The sequence below is a fragment of the Eufriesea mexicana genome, unplaced genomic scaffold, assembly GCF_001483705.2.
Source record: "Eufriesea mexicana isolate 0111107269 unplaced genomic scaffold, ASM148370v2 scaffold6940, whole genome shotgun sequence".
Classification (NCBI taxonomy): Eukaryota; Metazoa; Arthropoda; class Insecta; order Hymenoptera; family Apidae; genus Eufriesea; species Eufriesea mexicana.
This window is the reverse complement of record NW_016914784.1, coordinates 170,418-193,357: the sequence shown is the minus strand read 5'-3', so window position 1 is coordinate 193,357 and position 22,940 is coordinate 170,418. Positions and strand designations below refer to the sequence as shown.

Here is a 22,940-nt window from a genome sequence, read left to right as displayed (position 1 = left end):
CGAGCTCAATTAACAATCCAAACGAATGCCAGCACCAAGCCAGACGTCGCAACGGCCGAAACTCGAAATACCCTCGGTGGACAGAGCGATTCATTCGAATGTAAATATCGGGCAAACACCCCAGCCGACGAGGGGGTTGGCCGGCCGCCAATCTCCCTCGCTCCGGGACTCGCTCAAGTTCACCTGGTATGTTCGACTCGTAAACTTCCTCTTGTTTCTGCCTTGGTTCGATCCTCTGCGCACCCCTTTCGCCGTTCCCCGTCTCGAGGTTCCTCTGCCATTTTCATCGGCCTCGTCTCATCTTTATACCTGCGCCTGGGATATCTAGCCGCTTTAAAGAGTCGTTCAGCCAATAGGGGTGGTTGGCCGAGTCTGCACCGGCAGCCGAAAGAAAACGACCTCTCCTCGTGGCACGTGGGAGGAAGCGCGGACGGGAGGGGTTGGTTGGTCGGTGGCGAGCGCGGCGGGGGGGGGGGGGGGGCGAAGCGGGATACCGTTGGATACGGGTGGCGAGGGAGAGAGATCGGCGACGCTGGATGAGAATGAAACGGAAGGGGAGGTGGCGCGAGGGAGGGGAGAATGCAGGCCTGGGGGTTAGAGTGGCAGAAAGAGAAACGCGGAGAGTGGCGAGGGTCGCGGAACACGGAGAACGGGGTGGATGGAAGTCGGGCTGAAGCTGCGAACCCAGAATGGGAATCGGCACTCGAGAATGGCAAAAGGGGGTGCGTAGCGTGGAAAGTAGGTGGGGCACGGGTGGCTGGCTGGATGGGGTTGGGGCGGCGGTCGGTAGCTGTATTGATTCTCGGGCAGGTCAGGCTGGTGGGGGCAAGGATAGTGGGGGCGGCTGGTGGTTGGCGCGAAACACATCCCTGCCCGGCCGGAGCTAACGCAAAACATCAGCCTACAAATTGGCGAATTTCGTTCCCCGACTATCCGGAATTCCGGTAACTTTGCATCCCGTGTCTAGGCTTTTAAACTACGCGTCCCTCGCGTGCGCGCGTGTATAACTCGCGTGATTTCGGCGTTCTCGTGGTCGGACGAAACGAAGAAGCGACTCGGTCCTCTCCCGGCCCTTATTTTATTCCGTTTTACGTTCGAGTCTGCTGCACCGCGATATATACGCGCTCCCGCGTTCATCGGGGCGCCTAGTCATCGTGGAAACACGCGAACGATGCATTCTAGGGGCTATGAATCGTTAACGAGCCTGTCCAGGTACCCGGCTAGCTTTCCCATTTATTCCGTATCGACGGAAATACTTCCGCTTAGCGATAGCGCCGTTACCCGTCCGACACGAGAGCGGATTCGGTGGATCGTATCGATTCGTTCGATCAGCGTATACATAGACCGACGTCTGACATTTTTAAGCGAATCCGTTGCTCGCTCGATTACCGTTTCCAAGCGAATCGAATATGCGCATACGTGTATATATCGCCTTCTCCTCGCCCTGGAATTTCTCCATTCGATCAAACGCTCCACGATGCTTCGTTCCTTTGTGCGCTACTCAATTTCGCGGTAATTAAATTTGCATCGGAAGTTTCATGAAAGTTTAATCGCGGGGGACCCCGCGAGAGAGAGGCGACTGACCCCTGCAAAGATCGAATTATTACTCCGATGGAAAAAAAAGGGCGAAAAAAGAGGGTAAAAAGGAATTCGTTAAATTCCGCCGATACAAGGGCGGAAAAAGGGGGGGTGCCCACCCTCGAGCACGCGTTCTCGAATAAATTATTCAGCTCGAAGTATTCCGGAGAATTTCGTTTCCGCGCCCCATGAATTATCCAGCAATTATATTTACGTTCCCAAACGCCTATCATTTCCCGAGCATCTCTAATTAACAGTTTCCCATTAAACGGAACGGTGCCTTTGGTTCGGTACCTACGGATAGATCTTTCGAATCCGGGTAATAAATTACGGCTGGATATGTCGGCTCGACGAAATCGCGTCGGGTAGGAACGATCGGTATACGGAAACGCGGCAGTCGTTCCTCCCTTTTCGCGAACTCTGGGTTATTGGCGAAGAGAGCACCACGGCGGAGGCCGGTATCGCAGGGCTCGGGATCGTTTATTCCGCAGCATCTCGCGATAGATGGGGTTGACCCTGGCAATTTCTCCTTGAATCTCTCGCGGCGGAGAGAGGGTTGTTTGTGGCCCCTCCCTCGCGCCGACTCTCTCAATATTGTTAACGCGCGGAGGGTTCGGTTGCACGTGTACGTTCCACGTTGGTGTGTCTCGTGCAGCGGCCTTTGGACCGTGTGTGGGTAACGCGTACGCACGCACACAGACAGAAGCACGTAGCATTGGCTGGCGCCAGAAGGCCTTCATCGCCCGTTCCACCTGTTTGTGCTGGAGTTTTCCCCGCTTAGAAACTTTCAGTTCCCAACAACAAAGTTCCCGGCTGGCCGAACTACTCCCGAATGACGTGCCGGATCGATACTTTGTAAGCCTCATAAATAAAGCCGCCACGCTCCGTGACTTGTTCGCCCTACCTTCCGCGTTTTCATCGTCTATGCATAGCGGTCTCTCTCTCTCTCTCTCTCTCTCTCTCTCTCTCTCGTCTGCTCGTTCAACGCGCCGTTTTATTTATCGTTCGACTCGAACTTTCTTCCTCGATCGAATCGTCCTTTTCGTCTTCGTCTTTTTCGTCGTGGTCGTCGTGGTCGAATCGTTGGATCGTCGGCCGGTGGAATCGGTGGAATCGGCGGGAAAGAGAGATCGGTACGCGTGCGAAATTCCGAATCGGAGCCAGAGGAATTCCCTCGGAACGAACGAGAAGCTCGTCGGCGTGGCTCGGCGTGGAGCCGGGCGTCGCGCCGCGTGAAAAGAGCAGGGCACACGCTCCTGAACGCTATCGATTGCCAATAAATTCCGCGTAGCTGTAACCGGCAAAGCGTAAAGGTAGCCATTTCGTTCACGGTTCGCCGACTCACAATGGGTTTCCGCGTACAATCTCGGCTTCTGTTCACGTACACGCCACGGTGAAATTAGCGAAGGTACTCTCACACAGGGGTAGAGAGACTCGACAGGAGACGCGCCCGTTCGAGCCCGACCGATGCGAACTTGCTCCAGATACCATCGATCCGTGAGATCGCGCCGAGCCAAGCACAAAAGATTCTACCGCTTTTTTCCACTCTCCCCCTCTCACTCACTCTCTTTCCCTTCCTCCCTCGTCTTCTTGGTTTCACGACGAAGAGAAGGAGGGCTTAATAAATCTTCGGTCCAATTCGATCGCGAGCACGGCATTATGCAAACGATCGCGACGTTTCCTCGCTGCGGAAAATTATACTGTCAAATGGTGGCGTTGAATTCATAGTCTGATCGACGCGAGGAATCGAGCAAGGACGTTGGTAAACACGTCGGGAACGATCGCGGATAATGACGAGGTTGGACATTTTCGAATACCGTTCGAACGTTATCGAGATATATCCGTCGATCGAGGGAGGCGTCGCGTATCGGGAAGAATCGGCGTGCGAGTACGCGCTGACAGTGTACGATGTGTTCGGAAACGAGAACGAGAGTACGCCGGTTGTTAAGAGCGGCCGGTTAAAATTCGTTTACCGAAACGTCTCGTCGGAGGAGTAGAGCAGAGCGGGGCAGGGTAAACGGGGGCGGGAAAGCGAAGAAGATAACGACGAAACGAGTCGCCTCGGCGGAAAGAGAAAGCGAGAGAGGGCGAAGGGGTCGGGAGGAGAAGGAGGAAGAGAGTCGGGCCGACAGTTTATCGGGTATGCATCAACGAGCCACGTTTGCAATATTATCGTGGCTCGCGTGACGCTGCCGGTTTTCGAAGGCGGCTGGCTGCTCGTCGTTGCCTAGGGTCTCGAGATAGGGGTCGTGGCAACGGATAAGGGAGAAGGGCGCAGCGGCGCGGCGGCGGGCGACGCGGCGGCGGGGCGGGCGGGGTAGGATGGGAAGGTTGGACCGGGAGACAACGGCAAAGGGGGTCGGGAGGGGAAAGGTGGTCCGGCAAGGAAGGTTGGCAGGGGCAGGCAGCGCGAGGAGGGAGTGGCGGATCTGGCGATCGGTCGTCGGTGCGCGGCGGGTCGGGGGCAGGGAGCCGTAGCGGGAGCCGTAGCCGGAGCCGGGGGCAGAGACGTAGTGGGGGAGACGATTCCACGAAGCTCACGGAGCACCAGTAGACGGCAGCACTGCGGGCCGCGCGTATCGCAGTTCGTGTCTGGTCGTCTGCGCGCTTTTGTCTCTACACTTGTCGACTTGCCGTCGTCGTCTCGAGGGTGAACGTGCCCCCACCCTCGCCGCTTACCCCACCCCGAAGATTTTCTATTGTTGCCGTCGTGTCGTATCGGCGCGTACGGGTAGTGACGCTTTCGTGCCGGCGTTTATCCGTTGGTTCCGTGATTTTTTTCTCTGGTTCCGAGTAATAACCGGAAATAGGAAGTGTTGTTCACGCTGGTTCAGAAATACGAGGAGAGGGTGCGCAAAAACCGCCAGGAAAGGAAGGATCGAGTGAAATCCAGAAGGAAGGACGGAAGGCAGGAAGGAAGGAAGGAAGGAAGGAAGGAAGGAAGGAGAGATAGGGGGAAAAAGAGGAAAAGAGGAAAAGAAGGGACAAAGGTGATAGACGGTAGAATCGCGAAGGCCGTCGGAGCTGGAGCGAGAAAAGAATCGACGATTCGCGGTGGGTTTGCCGTGAAGTTTGCTACGCGTCCTTGGCACGCGAACGCGGAGAGAAAGAGAGCCGAACCCGCCGTATAGAGTGCGTGGTGGAATAGAGTTTGGGAAAATTCACCGGTTCGGTTGGTCGGACGCGCGGACGAGGATGGGCGGGGGCTGAGGTATATTCCACCGGAGTCGAGGGTTTTGTTCCACCGTCCCGATTTAACCTCGCTGCTGCTCCCCTTGTCGAGTTTGACACACTTGTGTGTCGAGTCGGAGCGCTCGTCTCGACTCCTAGCCAGCCATATTTGACGCGAATGCTTTCACGCTGGAATTCAAAGTTATTCGGCTCGTGTTGAAAACGGTGTGTGTCTGTGCTTTCGAATCGCGATAAATCTTTTCCGAGACGCGCGTGAAAGAAATTGTGATTTACGCGATAGATGCGAGTCGCGAGTGAAATGCGCCTCGAATTGGCAACATTCCCAGACGCAGTGCTCCCTAACGATGCCGCGTTTCTAAGCGACTACGATACACCGTCCGAACCACGTTCTAAACGGAATTTACCAATTATTTCGGGCTCGATTTACCGAGCTTCCGAGAGCTAAACGCGTTCGGAATCGTCGAGTATTTCGAGGGCTTTGCCGCTCTCGTTAAATATCTCGGTGTCGTCGCATCGCCTGCCGAGAGATCGAGCAACCTATCGATATGCGAGGGTCGTAACCGAGAATCGTTCGATCGATTTCGCCAGCTCCGTTTCCAACCACCAGCCGCCCCCGACCTGAGTGGACATCGGCCAATGATCGTTACAGTGTCGTCTCTCTCTCGAACGCAGGATTTTAACCACCCGTAGAATCGTGAAAGTCGGTGCTCTATATACCCAACCATATTTATATCTACGCACCTACCTATCCTATACGTATATATATATATATATATATATACGCGTGTACGCGTATACCTACATATCGGTTTCTCGTGACGCGTCACGCGCGATTTTCATTCTAATTCCGGCGCTCGATGAATGATTGTGTGCTGTGTGAAGTAAAGTGAAAGTCAAGCGCGACGGACGGCCATTTTTCATGGATAAACGTGCAGCACGGTGACCGGCTCGAACTGGTTTCAATTCCACGGCTCCAGCGCCACGAGACGTAAGTGTTCCATCGCTAAAGATTCACTCTGATTGCCACCTCCGCCTTTAATGGCGGATTTAATACGATTTCCTTATCAAGCTGCTCGGAAAATAGAACGTGATTCTACGCGCTCTCGGTGTTAGTTGCTCGCCGGTTTATCGCTTTGTCTCTCCTAGCTTTTCGTGCGTCGAAAACCGCCCGAAAAACTTTTCCTTTTACGTCGAAACCAGACCAACGGTCTCTAATCGTCGCGATAATTATCATACCATCGTTGCGTGGAATATCAAAACGTCGCGTTGTATGTCTGCCGCGTCACGGTTGTTAAACAATGGGAATTCGTAATTAGTCGAGCGTGCGCGCGCGCGCGCGCACCAGCGCATTTCCTTCGACACCGAAGGAAAATCGTTGGTGCGTGTTACGTACGTGCGTTTGGGATTTCCGGAAATCGTTCCACTCGTCGGATCCCTTCGAATTTTAATCCTCGATACTCTTTCGGTTTAACCGTGCTCCGATTCTCCGCGCACGTTCGCCGCTGATCGATCTCGAGACAAGTTTAAGAGCATAAACATCGAGGTGGGGAAAGCAGTTTTGCGGAAAAGACACCGGAAAATACACGGGGTGGATACAGAGAGGATAAAAGCGTCCGGTTCGCTAACAGCTCCGTTCGATTATTCTTTCCTACGCTTTTTCCCACGAGAGATCCTCCGCCCCCTCTCTTTAATTTTTCCTTCCCTTTCCTTCCTTTCCTTTTCTCTGCTTTCCCTTTTCGCCGCGACCCGTGTGCACGCGTACACACGCGTGTACACGCGTGTAACGCGATTAACGTGCCCGAAAATTGTTGCGACACGGGGCAAAGTGGAACCGGGAGAGGACGCGAATTGGGCGGTGGGAGAGATACACTAACCGTGGAAAGTTGGCTGGCGTTTAAGCGAGCGAGGAAAGGCACTTCTCGCATGAAAGTTCGCTTTCGAAAGAAACGACTTTGAAAGTCCGTCGACTGTCGGTGTACTTGAGACACGGCAGGCATTTATCGTGCCTCTGGATAATGTATGCGAACTTATAAGCCGGTGTATAACTCGTGGAAACAGATGTCGTTCGAGAACGGTACCGCTTCCGCGTCCGTTTAAAGAGAATTGCGTAAACGCCGCGGAGTTTCCAGGCATATTCGCTGTTCGCTCGTACCATCCGTTATTCGCGATAATCGAATTAAACCGTGACGATGGAAGGAAAAGGAGAAAAGAAAAGAAGGCAGGAAGAACGGATGGAATGAAAAACGGGGCGTTGAAAATGGCGTATAATTTACGAGACAAATAACGGAATACACACGGATCGAACGAGTTACGTAAAAGCGTGGTAACGAGAGCGTCCGTAAACACGGACGGAGCCGCGTGGCAACGAAGAGTTTAATTGATACATAGGTGTACGCGCGGAGAAAAAGCATCGATCTTTCGAATGCCAGAGAGGGTGGAAAAATCGAGGAACAAGTTTCCTTATTGACACGCGCGTCGAAACTTTTGAACGGTAGTGTACGCTAGTGCGGAGGTCCTTTATATACGCGCGTGCAGGAAAGAGAGTGAAAGAGAGGGAGGAGAGAGAAAGGGGGCGATGCGGCGAGAGAAGGGAGAAAAGCGAGACGGCGAAAGAGGGCGATGGAAGGAGCGAAAAGGGTGGGTGTATGGGTGCACGAACGAGTGCACGAGGGAGTGCACGAGGGAGCGAGGGAGAAGGAGGGAGTCGAGAGCTCGGAGAGAAAGAGAGACGAATGGAAGGGAAAATGAATTCTCGTTGGCAGTCGGATAACCCGGTACGATCGATCGGAATATCTGCCGGTCCGTTGGCGTTACACACACCGCTTACATAGAAACGCGCTTATATATAGAACATCGGCCATGTGCCGAGAGACGAGCGACGAGCGCCGCGCGCATACGTACGTACATATGTACGAATGTCTACATAAACGCGTCTGCGACTCTTTGTGAACGACGGGAACGCGTGTACTATGCATGAATGCGTATACAGGGTGGCTCGATTTAACCGCGCCGCCACTTTTCAAAGAAGCACGGAAACGAAACTTTTTCGCCAGCACTTGCTGGATTAGTTTTTCTTTCTTTTCTCTCTCTCTCTCTCTCTCTCTCTCTCTCTCTCTCCCCTTCTCCCTTTATTTTTCCTTCGATTTCCCTTTTTCCCCATCATCTTTCTTCCTCCTTTCTTCCTTTCGCGGGGATTCGCTGCTTATTTGCAACGCGTACAACCCGAGTCAACGATAATCGGTACGAATCGATCGTACCGTAACGATTTCGAGTCCTGTCCAAAAGTAGCGTCGAAAGTCTAACGAATTTATCAACGGCTTGATCAAATTTCCTTCGAAGACGACTCTTAAGTGGGAATTAAAATATTATTCTTCCGTTATTTCTTAACGTACGTGTTCCTTTGAATTTTTCAACGAGGCACTCCCGTTAATAGGTCCTCGGTTATTTTTCTGCCGACTACGCCGAACGCGATCCGTGTTTGTCGTCTGTTCGAATCACGCGGTTCGACTCGTTCAGCCACGAATAGAGCCGTGTTCGGTCATATTTAATCGACCGTTATTGCCTGTCTGACGCTCGTGTTCTCGGATCCCTCCTTCAGACACTGACTTACCCGAAAATTATTCACGAGCGGAAAATTCGCCTGGGTAGTCGAATTGGCGAGAAGCTCGGGGAAGCTTATTAACGGTGAAACGACTGTAGATGGACGCGAGATCGGCGCGTTATTCGTTCGTTCGTAATGCTCGGAGGAAAGCGAATTTTCCACGATTCCAGCAAGCCAGCCTCGAATAGCTGTGTGCTAATGGGCGTGAATACGCGACTGTTATCAGTCGTTGTCACTTATCGCGCGTCAAGGTACGCGAACCGAACAGACGGATCCCTGCTGACTGTCAATACCTCGCCGAGATACTTGACTTGTATGTGAGTCAAGTATGCGCATAGATAAAACGAGTCACGTCGACCGTATCTCTCTTACAGTGGCTGCTGTCGCATGTCACAGTCGCGTAAACGATACGCCATTTACGCGAATTCGATCACGATCGCATAATGCTTTCTTCAATGGGAATCGTCTTTCATATTTCCTACCATTGTTTCGAGAACCAACAGATTCCATCGGCGATGCTTCTTTCGCGAGGATATATTCGCGTCTCGACGATTCCCCCCTATCGGAACGCGATCGAAATTTGCAGCGACAAAGTTGTCGAATAGATCGATCGCGGATTCGAAATTGCACGGAGAGGAATCGGGGAACGCGTGGACGGCGGGGAAAGGCGAGAAAAAGGAAGGAAAAGAGCGAGGAAGAAATTCGTGGAGATTTCTGGGTAGGGTAAAATGGCGAGGATACCCGAAGGAAGGGGATCGAGAGCATGGGTGGACCAGTTTACAGGCAGGAAAGAGCAACCGGTATCCCGAGAACCGGTTGGCCACGATGGTAGGCGGTAAAAATCGGTAAACAAGTGAGCTGGCCAGCTTTATCGCGCCACCCTTCGTGTCGGCATACGTTATATCGATCAAAAGTTTGCCTATCGCCTTTGCGTATCGCGAAACGGCGGAAAATGCGGCGTGAACGTTTAATCGTTTTTCCGGTTTGAATGGTCCGGTAGAAGGAGAGTCTCGTCACGACTTTCTCGCGAAATTCCGCGGAATCTCTTAGATTTCAGCCGTTGCGTTATCGAAGGTGATCCGTGGTACTCGTTAACTAACCAGACACCACCCGGTCTATCCCGCTGTCGGCTACGCCAGTGCACATTTGCGCGCTGATCTTTTCCAGTTACATAGGTAACCACTTAAGCAACGCCAGACTGTCCCCTTGTACGCACACGCATTCACACCCGATCGTCGCGCACACTGCTTCGACTTTCCGTGTAGCCATTAATTAGATTAGCATATGCCGGAAAAAGGTGCTATCCGCCTATATCCGCCTGCGGCGACGATATCACTGGTAGTAGCGACGGAGGTTGGACGGTGCGTTAATGGCATTATGGGATCATCCGTGAGCGACCGTAACGCTTTGCCTGGTAGACTGTGCGTATCCTTCGACCATTACGCGAGTCCGTTGCAAACAGTCGCGCCACGCTTTCCGCCATCGCTCTCTACGTTTATCGTTATCGGTGATCTATGCGTGCCGACGAATAACACCGTGGTTCTTCTCTCTTTCGCACGCTTTGCAGCCGCTTGTTTACGAGCGATTTCGACGCGCGAGGCCTCGCGTAACTTTCCGTGCCCTCGCGTCCACGCTGTATTTACGCTGTCGCGATTTTTATCCTCGTCGCGGGGAATCGCGATCGAGTTAAACGCACGAATGTCGCGCGTTAAAAAAACCCGTAATAAATCATCGTGGCAAACCGGTAGCTCGTTCACCGACGAATTCTCCCAGCTCCGTATCGTTGCCTCTCGTCCCGCTAATCGATCAGAGATCTCGCGTGCGAGTAACGAGCGGATCGATACGATCCACGGATCGCGAGCGCGTATACACGCGCGTATCGCTAACGAGCCTGGTCGCGACGAGACATTAATAATTTCGTCGTCCGGGATTCCTTGGGCGGCCCACTTATTCCGCATTCTCGGTGCGGATATCGGAGGCAACCTACGCCACTGGCGCAGCGAGTACGACACAAAGCCCGGAGCGACGGCGCAAACTATTTATTTCATGAGCTTCCCCCGTGTAGACGACCGCCTCCCCTTTTAATGCTTGCCTGTGTGTACACGAGTCGTACATCAGCGGCCGCGGCTACACAAGGGGAAGTGGTCGTGGTATGCGAGGAAGGCATATACGGGACTACATAAGGGCCACATAATGTGCGTGGCCATGTGCATCCGCCGGAATGCGACGGCCTAGGTGAAATGCCTGGTCCCGTGCCAGAGACTTTAACCTCGATTCACAATAAAACAGGCTGGAGTCTTCTTTTCTGGCACTCCGACTAGAGGAGGTCGCGACCTGTTCCGCCATTTTTTTTCACCGCTTTTTCCAACGAGAAATAGCATTACCTTACCTTACCTTACGATTTTAAGCTCCGACGTCTCAGTCGCGCCATCACATTCGCGAAAATCAACCACGGGTCAGATCAGTCTCGTTTACTCGTTCGGGTCCTGGTCGTACAAACCACGTCTCTCGCACGCGGTACTCGCGTTTGGCCCTAACCGCGAGTCTCGCGCGATATTTAAGCAAAGTAATACCTTCGTATCGATGGATAATCTTTCTCTCTCGTCCCATGGAACGCGAATACGCGTTCGTGGTGGCACGAAATTCGAGTTGGATCGTAGCGTGCTTCAAACTGCCTTATCGGAGAAATCTCTTCGGCGGCAATTCCCGATCGCCTTTTCGTATATTCACGAGCCATACCGGCTTTTAATTTCTCTCGATGCGGTCTGCCTCTTTCCCCCGTTGGAGAAGCTTGTTCCCGGAGAATATTCACCGACCGATAATCCAACCGCGTATCCTTTCCACGCTCGTAAATTCGCCTACGTCCCGCCTTCTTTCTCGTTTCCTTCTTCGCGTAGCTCGCTGCGTACCTGGTGGCCTGTTTACACCGCCGCGACGCTCCGTTGCCCGCTGTGTTTTCATCCAGCGAAATCGCTCCTGTATCCGTTTCCTCCGACATTCCCGTTCGTTCGACAAACACGCCACGATAACCTCGAAACCGCGCGTATCCGTCGATGCTCGACGTTCCGACACGATCGCACGGTGCCTTTGCAACCACGCTCGGACGGTTATTCCAATTCTATCCGGTTCACCCTGTACATGGAACGCTGTGCCAGCGTTTATCTCTAGCACCGTCCACGCTGTCGCGTTTATCTACGGTAATAAATGCGCCAGTTGAACAAAGACGCGGACCGCCTGCACCCCGTTTATTCGCAACCCTGTCCAAGTTAGCCTCCGCGTCCCGTCGCGTGACTTTACGAGCGACAACAAAGGGGCCAGACTGACGTTACGACGATCATGCATCCGCAGGGAAATACAGACGTAATAAAGGAGTCTCGGCGAATCGAGCATTTCCGAAGCGTGTACTCGAATTTTTCGCGTTACTCCAGCGACTAGACTAGGCGAGATATCCGCGAGCCAACTCGCAAAAGTATAAACCCGTTTCATTTCTATTTCAGCCGCGACCTGGAAGGAGACCCCGAGGACGTCCTGGGAACGCCGCACAGCTGCAGACTACGCCTAGGATACAGAGCCCTATTTCGCAGCATCTCGAAAAAGGTAAGCTGGACCAACACCAGACGACCACCGCGTCTATCGTTATCCGATCGCTCGCGGACCTAAGGAATAGCGCAGGAGGATAGACCTAATCTATCTCGTGTCCGTGTGTGTATGCGTGTGCCTTCTCTCGTACATAGCGAGGTCGACTCTCGAGGGTCGTAACAGTGGCGAGGCCACACGATCGTGCCAGGCACTCGAAGGTCGAGCAAGAAGTTTTCGACCGACAGGGTCGCATCGGGTTCATTGATTAAGCTGGTCGAGGATAGAGAGAGAGAGAGAGGAAGAGAGAAAGAGCGAGGGATGGGGGAAAGAGAGAGAGCGAGATCCGTATGGAATTAGGGCTGCCTCAAAGTGCATCGTTTCTCTAGGGACAGAGAGAGAGAGAGAGAGAGAGAGAGAGACTGCGGTCTAGAGGCAGGGTATAGAAAAAGACGAGTAGGCGAAAGGGAAAGGAGAAGTTAAGGGCGTAGCGGAAGAGGGGCAAAGAAAGCTGGATGGTGGTGGTGGTGGTGGTGGCGGTGGTGGGAAGGATGGAAAAGATATCTGGGTAGGCAGAGAGGCGCGCCAAGGGGAATAAATGATTCGAAGAACCAAGAAGAACCGGTCCACAAACAAAAGACTCGTTGCCTGGTCTGGCTGAATCTCTGGTTTTAAGGGACGGGGGGCGAGCGAGAGAGAGTCGTAGCTCGTAGGAGGGATTTCAGGCAGGCAGGAAGGAAGTGCTGACTTCGAAGCGAAGAGGGTGCTGATGTTGATGGAACGAACCCCGGGATTCCGAAGCTTTGTCCGAAACAAACGCTTCTTAATCCCGTGGACTAGAGAGGAGCGTTACCGTTGCTCCGCTATTTTCTTTCCCTTTTATCCCTGTTTTCTTCGTTTGTCGTCGTTCCTTTCCGTTCTCTGGGTTACTCGGAGCTCTCCCGGCCTCGTTAAATTTCTTCTCTCCTCGTGGTCGTACGCGACGTATACACGCGCGCGCACACGTAATCCGTTGTTAGCCGGAATCATACTCGTTTCGATGGATTCGGCCTCGCACACGTGCAATTATTCGATAGCCGATCGATATCCGATTAATTTTAGACACCTGCGACGACGAATTAAACTCGATTCCGTACTATCAAACAGATTAAAGATCCGAGTACTTTCGTATTCTCGGTCGTTCGGCGAACACCTGAATGATTGAAACTGCCCGTCGTATTGGAAATGTCAAATTTAAACGAGCAAGTCATATTCATGGGATGAAATTTCGGCTATAATCCGATTTTCGTCGCGGCATTGCGCTCCAATTACGGAGCCGGTATATTCATCGGCGGAAGTTTGCCTCCACAATAGCATTTACTGCAGGAAATTAGCGAAAGACCACCGCGTGACCCGACAGTGGGGAAACTATTCCCGGTGTGCTTAAGCAAAACCGCTATTGGCAAACTTTATTTTCAGATATATTCACGGTCCGATAGTTTCCGAATCGATGAAATTACTTAATTGATTCGGTCGTTGATCGTTTCGTGTCTGAATGCTATATTCGCCACTCAAGGCCATTCGAAAATCGATTTCGCCCGATCGTTCGTGCTTCTGCACATCGCCTCGCGGCTGCGAGTTCCTTCTTCGACAAAGGAACGCGAAAGAAGAGAACACGCGCGATGGGCGATGGTAACGGCGTTGCGCGCGTAGACTTGGTTCGAGTTTTGCGAGTTAGAAACCGTGAGCGCCGATAGTCTTTTTCTCTTTCCTTTTCGTCAGCAGCGGCAGCAGGAAGTCGAAAGGGGAGCGAGCGCATCGCAAAAGTCCCCTTACGTCACCGGGCAAATATAGCAGACGCGATTGCTCCTCTATTTCTCCATCCTCGTTTCCTCCGCGTCCACTCGAGCCTGTAGGGTACTTGGCCGTGCACGAGATCGCCTCTAAACCTCTCGAAAGCGTAAGCATCGATGCGAAAACTTGGTCGCGTGTTTCGCGATCCTGTTCCACGATGAAATTCCTCCTCGCGTTTTTTCAATTTCTCCTCGGGAAGATTAATCGTACGACGATAGAGAGATACATCGGACGTTCGCGGGTTGGATCAGAAAGTCAGCGATTACGTATTCTCCCGGGAGAAAGAATAGTCGGAGAAAACTCGGTTGGACGATAATTCTGCCCGATCGGGTTGGAAAAGTAGAGAAAACCTCCATAGGGATCTGGAGCATCGGTGGATTCTCTCGGCGCGTGGAAAGCGAAGAAATTTATGCGACCGTTCCGGGAACTTATCCACTGTTTCACGAGCAAAGATTCAAAGCCGCGATCTTTCTTTCCGCGAGCTACGAGGTACAGGCACGCGCTAATAAAGTAACGAGGGCTCCTTTGAAGTGGGCATGCGTCGCTGTAATTCCTCGCTTCGTCCCGGCTTTCTTCTCTTTTCTCCCCTTTTTCCACCCTCCGCTCCCTCCGAAAATAAACGCATCGCGTAAAACGCGAACCGGATGACACGTTGCTGAAAATACGACCACGAGACACCGAGCGTTCTCTACGTCGGGCGATGATACTTCGTAGCGATTACCGGTAAAAACCAGCCATGGAAAGGAATTCTTTCCCATTTCGAGGCGAGCAAAGTCCGCGTCGCGTAAATATTCCAGCAAGAAGGGGGAGGACCGTGAGCAAAGGGAAAAAGGAAAATAGGTTGGATATCAGAGGGATTAAATGGACGCTGTTTAGAATGATTACGCCTTAAGTAGGGAAACACGCGTGTCGTTGAAAAGCGTCCTTCGTAATTTCTCCGTATTCTTCCTAATTACGAAAAGATTCGTCGTTTCTTCTTTCTAATTGGCGGAACGTCGTTTGAGAAATTCGTCGTTTGACGATTCCAAAGTTTCATCCTTTCCGCGAAGCAAATACACGGGAGCTAATTAAAACGAAACGCGATCCGAGATTTTTCCTAATTGAAATAGCATTTGCCGGAGGCTAAATACCCGAAGAAGGCGTCTATGCCGATAAGACTGGGGCGACAGCGACGATAAAATTCTCGTTTCTCGAGGAATTGCCCCCCAGGGTTCGAGTCTCACCGGGATCGAGATCGACGATTCCAAAAATTTATCAAACTATTCGACGACGCGTCTGCCGCCATCCGTCCATCGCGCTCGCTACGTTTTCGCGCAAATTAAGCAAATTTAAAATTCCCCTCGTTCCGCGAATTCCTCCGGTACGACAACTTTTCCGATAGCGGATCGATATCGACTCTCGCGGTTGCGTAAAATGCGGTGAATGCGGTTCGATGTAAGAAATGGGTGCAAGTGCAGTGAAAAATATGTAGAGAGGGGGGAGGCGGAGAAAAAGAGCGATAGGAACGAGGGGAGATTGCGCGGAAACGAGATTGATAGCGGTTACTGGTTGTACGTACGGGTTGCTTGGCAGCCTACCAATCCTGCCTGCGAGTCGTCGACACTTGTTTCTCCTTCTTCCCCGCTTTCCTTCTCTGCCAACTTTTCAAAGTCGAGTCTCGCGCGGCCAACAGTCCTCGCTTTTCTCGCTCGAGAAAGAAGAAACGTCGCTCGGTAAGTCTTCTAAGAGCGCTCGGTACCGTGAGAACTAAGAAGGTAGAGGACGAGGTGAAGAGGCGTAAGGTGGCGTGCCTGTGGGATAGCCTTGGGAATATAACAAATCGAGATTTATCGAGTATCGCGAATCGGCAAAAGGCGCGCGTTCGTTAGAGAGAGACTGCTCCGGTCGCGAGAATCGCCGAACCTTGTCCCCGAAAATTCGCGTAATTGCCGGTTGGAAAATCGTTGGAAACGCGTTGGAACGATTTTCCATTAGCGCTCGTCTAGTTTGCCGGTAACCGGTCGGAAAGTTGGCTAGAGTGGCGCAGTAGATGCACTGGCAACGAGGGCACGCTGCAAACGGCAGATTAAAGCATCGTTGAACAGCACGTGGGCAGTCTGTCGTATTCCCGTAATATATGCATTTAACATTAGGCGCGCGCGGCGTATGCACGAATTGCAAGCTAGCGAACCACATGTCGGCACAGCCGCATCTGGTGGCCAATGAACGCCGTGTAGCCTGTAAATGGGCTGGAAAAAGCCGGTATCGCTGTCTGGCCGGAATATCTCGCGTTTTCGACCCGATACCAACCACCCGAATTAGCCGCGAGACTACGCTCCTCCGGATTTCGAAACGCGTTCTCTGTTCATCGGCCGACCAAGCGGGTGTAGAACGCGAAATACCAGTGTCCTCTGTTCGTGTTTCGTCTCGCGTATTAAAAGCGTCGCGAAAACTTCTCCCTTCGAAGGGACGAAAAATGGACGTGGAAGAAAGGGAAGCTTTTGAAAATGGGACGAGAAATAGTGGCGTTTCGCGTTTTAATTCGCCGTTTCGAAGCGGAAAATCGCCGAGCGACGAGGCTGCGCGTAGGTAACGTCGTTCGGTGAATGCATAATTTCGAGATCGATATCGGCTGTGTTGGCATACGCGTTCACGTATGCGCAGTTGTGCAACACCACGGACTGGCACAGAACAGCAGAGAAAAGGGAGAGAGGTTTTGCATTGCTTGACCCGAATGGACACCGATCGTACACCATCATTCCGGTGTGCGAGACGAGCTACGACTTTTGAATGAACCCGCAGTCACGTCGGTGACTCATCGTCCATCGCTTCGATGTACGACGATCTATCGCGCAAGCGCGACATCCCCCCCCCCCCCGCCCCCCCCCCCCCCCCCCCCCCTCTCTGTCTCTCTCTTTCTTCGTCGGTATCGCGTATCGATATCTTTGATCGTTTCAGCTTATCAAACGTTTTTATAACCTTTTTTCTTCTTAAACGGAATTACGCGATGTCTGGATATATCGATGATCGACGCCGATCAACGCCTATCGCTGGAAACACCGAGCCGTCGTCGAGCAAATAAAATTAAATAAACAATTTCGCGCGAATTTCGTCTGACCCGAATACCTTTCGCAATTCGCGAAACGAAAAGCGTAATTTCGATCGAGCAAGCAATCCCGCGGCGGTTAAATTAAAAGTCCGAATTTAATGATGCGGCCGAGTATTGATTTGCAAGGTGAATGCGCACGGTGCTATTTACACGTCCCATTCGGCTCCCCCACCATTTTTTCGCCCCACGACGCGCACGAGATTAATTCATCGATCGGCCGGAAATTCTTTTTCCCGCGGATGTCGCGTATCCGATGCAATGTTCCCCGAGGAAATTTCATTACTACCGATACCGAAGAAATTTCTCTCCCGACCACCATTGCCGCCGCCGCCGCCGCGCGGTTCTACCGATAATTTTACGCCTCTGGAATCCGCGCGCGTGCACGATACGCGCGATAACTTTCCTCACGCACGCACGCCGCGTGTTCGCTCGTTCCGCTGTAATATCGCGCGCGCGACGCGAAATTTAATCGAATTCGTTTGCGCGACGAACGACGAAAGGTAAGGGGGGGAAGGAGAAAAGCGACCGGCTTTCGCGTTTCGCCTGGAAACGGATGGAAAAAAACGAGTAAATCCCACGATACGAAGGAAGGCTCGTAAATTACGTAAACTGCAAAGTCCAATCTCCGCCGACTCTTTCCGAGTTTTTCCGAACGAGTAAAATTGCCGGAAAATTCGCGTGCATCGACGAGCGCGAGGTGTCTGCGAATTTGTTTGTACACAGGTGGATGGCGATCTGCAGGTAATTAGGCGGCTGTATTCGTTACGGTTCGAGCTCGGCTCACCCGTTTTACCCACTAGTTGCAGAACTCGGATAATTATTGTTGCGAACTAACTTTCGGTTTGCTCGATCGCGCTTTACGCCTCCGTTGCCGCGTATTTACCATCCACCAGCTGGAATTCCCGTGTAATCGTACGTCGCGTAGGCTATCCGGGTCTCGGCTTACTTCCAAACGCTCGATAACGTTCTTCTTTATTTCCCCGATAAATAAAGTTAAACAATTTCGCGACTCGAGCTTTTCCTCGCTTATCGATTACCGAACGTACTACCTAGCCAGAGATTAATTGCCTCTTCGGCTCGCAACATTGGAAACGGTTTCCCTCGGCTGGTCGATATACGGTCATCGATCTTGCGGATTTTACGAGCCATCGCGAGATCTCTTGGTCTTTGAAACCGCTGCTTTTAAGGGATCGTAAAGAGCCTCGGGTATTCTATCCTCTTTGGCTCGGTTGGTCGAGCTTTTCTGCCAGGGAATTTTATCGCGAACGATCAGGGAGCACCTTCGCGTTACGAATATTGATGACGTCGACGGCTTGAGACCGTTCCAGTAAGAACCAACCGGGAATATAAGCTTGGGCCGGCTCGCGTTTCGCTTCTAAATCGATCAGCTTCTCGACGCTCTGCCTCTCCTAACCCGTATCTTCCAGCATCGGCGTCGCGATATCCTGTCCTTTATCCCCTTTTCCCGGCGAAATTTCCAGAATAACACACTCCACAGACAGAACGTTCCAACCGTTCTCCTTTCTTCGATTCCTCCGCCGAGTAACGCGTGTTCGCAAGGGGGGCGGGGGCGGTGGAAGGGTATGGAAATTTAAAGTTTTACGAACGAAAGGAAAACGTTTTCGAGAGACCTCTGTCCCGGTAATCCGCAGGTTACGACTTCTCGATCCTCGGGGCACGGCTAGTCCTCTGGGACGCAAAGTGTTTGGGAGTATTTACCGGAGCTGGATCCTCGCGCGTCGCGCCCAACTTTACGGTAAACTTTGGCCAAAGTAGTTTCTCCCTCCGTCTAAAGATCGTGGAATGTGCAGCGCAAACATTGCCCTGTCTCTTATGAGGCACTCTCTTATCCGTAGTCACGTTGGCTGGCGATGGGTCTGATTCAGCGTCGTCGAGAAGCTTATCCCTTCTTATCGAGACGTCGATAATCGTCTACCGATAATTGCACGTGGAAATCGATGCCGTGCTGCGACGCGAATAGACGTCTTGCCCGTTCGAATTTTTATTCCCGAGCAATAGCGTCCCTTTGACGATCAGTGGCGAATCGAGAATTTCTGCTGCAAAGAATCTCGAACCTCGGGACGATTGCAGTTTTTTCGAAGAAGAAATATCGGGCTTGTTAATAAGCTTCCCCAGAGGGGAGGAAGAAAAACGAGGAAAGGAAGGATGGCTGACGGAAAGCTTCCAGGCCGGTGGTCTTGATCCTCCTCTGTTATTTAAGTGGCATTACGACTCGGAAGACGAACGACGTAGCGATCCGTCTTTCACGCGAGAAAGATCAATCGGTTGAACCTGGCAAGTGGCCCTCTCCCCCGAAAACCGTTTCCCATTCGCCTATGCTCGGGACGAAGGGAAAACCTTCGGCCTACGGTTAAACCTCCGCAGGTTTCCTGGAACGGCAGTTAAGCTTGGTGGAAGCTCGGGTTTACGTTGGACGGTATCGGAACGATAGCCGAACGATACCGAAAACGATATCCGAAAGCAGCGGCACGCAAATGGATATTTAAATGGCGTTTACGCGCGAGTCCGTTCCCCTCTGCACCTCTCGGTTTCTCTCCCGGTTTCCTCGATGATTGCATAATCGGTCGAACGAGCCAAAGGTCTCCGGGAGCAGCTGTTCGTCGTGGAATTCCAGCGAATGCACACCTTCCGTCTGTGCGCGCGTTCGGGAGGGGTTGAGCCGTGCACGCAGGTGCAATCCGACGATGGTTGCGGCGGATAGCAGGTGGTGCATGGGCAGATATCGACGAGTCCCTGGCCGGGGATCTCTACCGATTTCTCCGTCCTTGGCGCGTCCCGCGGTCGTCCAAGACGAGACAGACGACGAAGACGACGCGTCGTGGCCTTCGAACCGGAAGAAACCGTTTCTTTCGGTTACGCTTTTGCACCTAAGTACGTCCGACCGCTCTCTGTTCTTCGCGTGATCGCGAACCGTTTAATTCGCCCGTGTAACACACCGACTCGTCGGATCGGGAATCGCGTTAATTTGCCTCGCAACGCGATTCGCGAATCACGCTAATCTTCTTTCGGCCCGTGTACCACTCGGTCTCACCCCTTTCAACCGACACTCGGTCACAGTCTATTTCGATCGCGAAGACGCCGCCACGAGAGTTTATTGCTCCAACGCATCGTCAATCTCGGCTGTGTAATACGATTTCTAAGCGCGTTCTACCGTCGCTCGTTGATCGAGGAGATCCCGTTGGCCGTTATTAATCCGGCAACTAAAATATTCAGAGGCGAATTTGATCGGTGAGGCAACACATCGGGCAAAAAGCTGCAGGAGCAGCGGTCGGGAAAATCGATGGGCACGATCGAATTGCAATTTGCACAGGTGGGTAATAGCGGTAGCGAGGGCGGCGGTGGTGATGGCGGTGATGGCGATGGTGGCTACAGCACCAGCAGCATCGGCAACAGCAGCAGTAGCAGCGGCGTGTCGGTTCTATATAGGTAGGGAGCTGTGCGGCACAAAACCGAAAGTGAGATTAGCTTCGTTCCGGCTGGCAGGCCGCCAACTTTTCCCCTGCTCGGTGCCGGTTTTATTGGGCTCACGCACGCACGCAGACACGGTCCGGATTTCGCGCGACCCGCTATTCCCGTACATCCGGGTCTTGCTCCGACGGATATATCGAAGCGAGACCCTCGCTCCGCGCGTCGCTTTATTCTTACAGATGGTCACATTTCGGCTCGGATTTATCGGCGTTACCGCGGACACGCGCGCGCCCGATTTTTCTCCTCTGCCTCCGGTAATTGGACGCGACGACCGCGACCGACCCGCTGATATAAGCCTTTCGACGCTCCTTTCCCTCCCGCTTTTCGGCCTTCTCTTCGCCGTCTCGGCCACGCGTTTTTCCTCCCCGTTGAAACCGTTTATCGGCAAACGCGCTCGTTTCGCCGCGGAAACCAATCGTGGGAACCAGTTTATACGGCCAGAGATGCTACGCTCTACGGATTATTACCCCGAGTAATTCTTAGCCGTTGCGTTGCGTCGAAAATCGGAAGGTACGCGCGCAGGTGTCGAAGAAGAGGGAAGAAGAGGACGGAGAAGAAGAAGAAGGTTCCGTTTCGATACTAAAAACGCGCTGGAAAGCAAAAGCGTGCCGTGGTCGTAAAATCGCGAAGGCGCGAGATTAAACTCACGCCAGTAGCAATTACTTTCGGCGCCGCGGAGAGCAAGATATTTTACGAGGTCGGCGAACGGAGAGAAGTCTCGCGGAGAGGCAAACCGAACGAGACGAGTGGCGGAGAGTCGTTAAACGACGAGAACGCGCAAAATTCTCCTACGATCCGTATTTTCCCCTCTTCCTTTTCCACTCTGCCCGTTTCCCGGGAACGCGACTCGCTGAATAGCCGATTGCTCGAGTCATCGGTGCGCGTAGCGTCTTTCTCAGCATTTTCTCGAAATAGACGGACGCATTTCAAAGGAGCGGAATGCAACGAAACGTCGAGGAGAGATTTTGTAACTCTGTCTCCCTTTGACGGACGACCGGCGCTGCTTTGAACCGAGAATAGCGATACGAAATATTTCGACTCCATTGAAACCGTCGTACACCACCGGTGTGTACCGATCTCCGAACGCGAGGGAGCACGGGATCGCGTATAGGTGGAAAGATGGATGGGAAGATAGCGGGAACAGCTTGTTAAAGCAGGGTTACCGTCTAGGCGGCCAACCGGTAAATCGTCATCGATGCGATATCGCGGATAAACCGGCCACCGTGATCCGTATTCCGCGTTTAATAAGAGTCCGCGGCGGGCCGTGGCAGGCCGCGGTGGGCTGCGAACGATAACGGTGATCGAAGGCGAAACATGGCCAGCACACGATCGCAGCTCGTTAAAGGGCGCATCGTCCACCGGCTAAATGCATCTGCACGCGCGTCTCGCAGCTGCGCACGCTTTTGCGTGCATTATGCATGCATGCGTTGCCGAGCGACCATGCGAGCCAGGCACGCCCACCGTTTTCGCACTCGCATGCAGCTCCGCTTCTTTTTTTTCCCTCTTTCTCTCTTTTTCCCCTCCCTCCGCCCGGCAACTCCACTTTTATTTTCCGTTCCCCGCACGTTTTTAACGTCCGTTCGCCTTTGGATTATTCTGCCGAGAATAAGAAAGTATTTTCGTACCGGTGCAGAAGGAAAAAAGGGACCTCGTGGTTGAAAAAACACCGGTACCCTCGTTAATTAACTTTTTTCTCCTCTTTATCCTTTTTTATACCCGCTTCTTTCTTTTTTCCCCCCTTTTTTATCGTGTTCCCGCCCGTTTCTATTTCGCGATTCGTTTTCCATGCAAGCCCGTTTCATTTCCGGTCGTCCATCAAAACTCCGACTTCGATCGGAAAAAATATATCTCTCGTTTATCCCGGCTCGTGTGGTTTAGACGGTAGTCAAACGCGGAGGTTGGGCTGAAAAAGAAGGAAAAAGAAATAAAACGAGAGAGAGAGAGGGAGAGAACGAGAAAAAAGAGAAATTCGAGGAAAAGAAATACGCGGGACGCGTAAGAGAGCTATCGACGAATCGACGGGAGGGGAGGGGGGCGAAAAATACGCGATCTTGAACGAAAGCTGGCCACGGTTGAAATCGAAGAGTTTTATCAATTTCGATGTTAAAAGTTATTCAGCCGCAGAAATGAAATAGGGGTGAAAGAAGGGGGGAGAAAAAATACGAGTCTCGGGGAAAAAATATAACGAATTTGACGTTCCCATTCTTTTTTTCCGTTTGCTTGCTTTTGACACGCGATACAACGCGATACAACGCGATACATGCACGTGGCGCCCGAGAGAGATCGATATTAATTTTATTCGTTTGGAAAAGTATACGCGAGTCGAGCCGACTACGCTATAGAGCGTGCCGGAAATCCTAGCGATACGAACAACGCGTATAATTAATTCGCTATTCCCGCGATAATTTCACGCGAGCTGCATTATTCCGTCCCATCTAATTCGTCCCACGTACTCGCCTCGTTTCTTCCTCCTGCTTCTTCCTCGCGACTCGCGTCGGAGATTCTTGCAGCGGAACGATAACTCTGCCCGAAGAAACAGGACAAGGAGAAGGAACAAAAAGCGGAAGACGATCGAACGAAATC

At 52.4% G+C, this 22,940-nt stretch overlaps 1 protein-coding gene across 1 annotated transcript in view; it reads left to right on the top strand.

The window, feature by feature from the left end:
- The window catches only part of Kdm3 (Lysine demethylase 3), a 179,613-nt gene that overhangs the window by 37,859 nt on the left and 118,814 nt on the right, over positions 1 to 22,940 (top strand). The window contains 1 exon segment of the mRNA XM_017907126.1: positions 11,869 to 11,968. Within this exon segment, the coding sequence (XP_017762615.1) occupies positions 11,869 to 11,968 (100 nt within the window).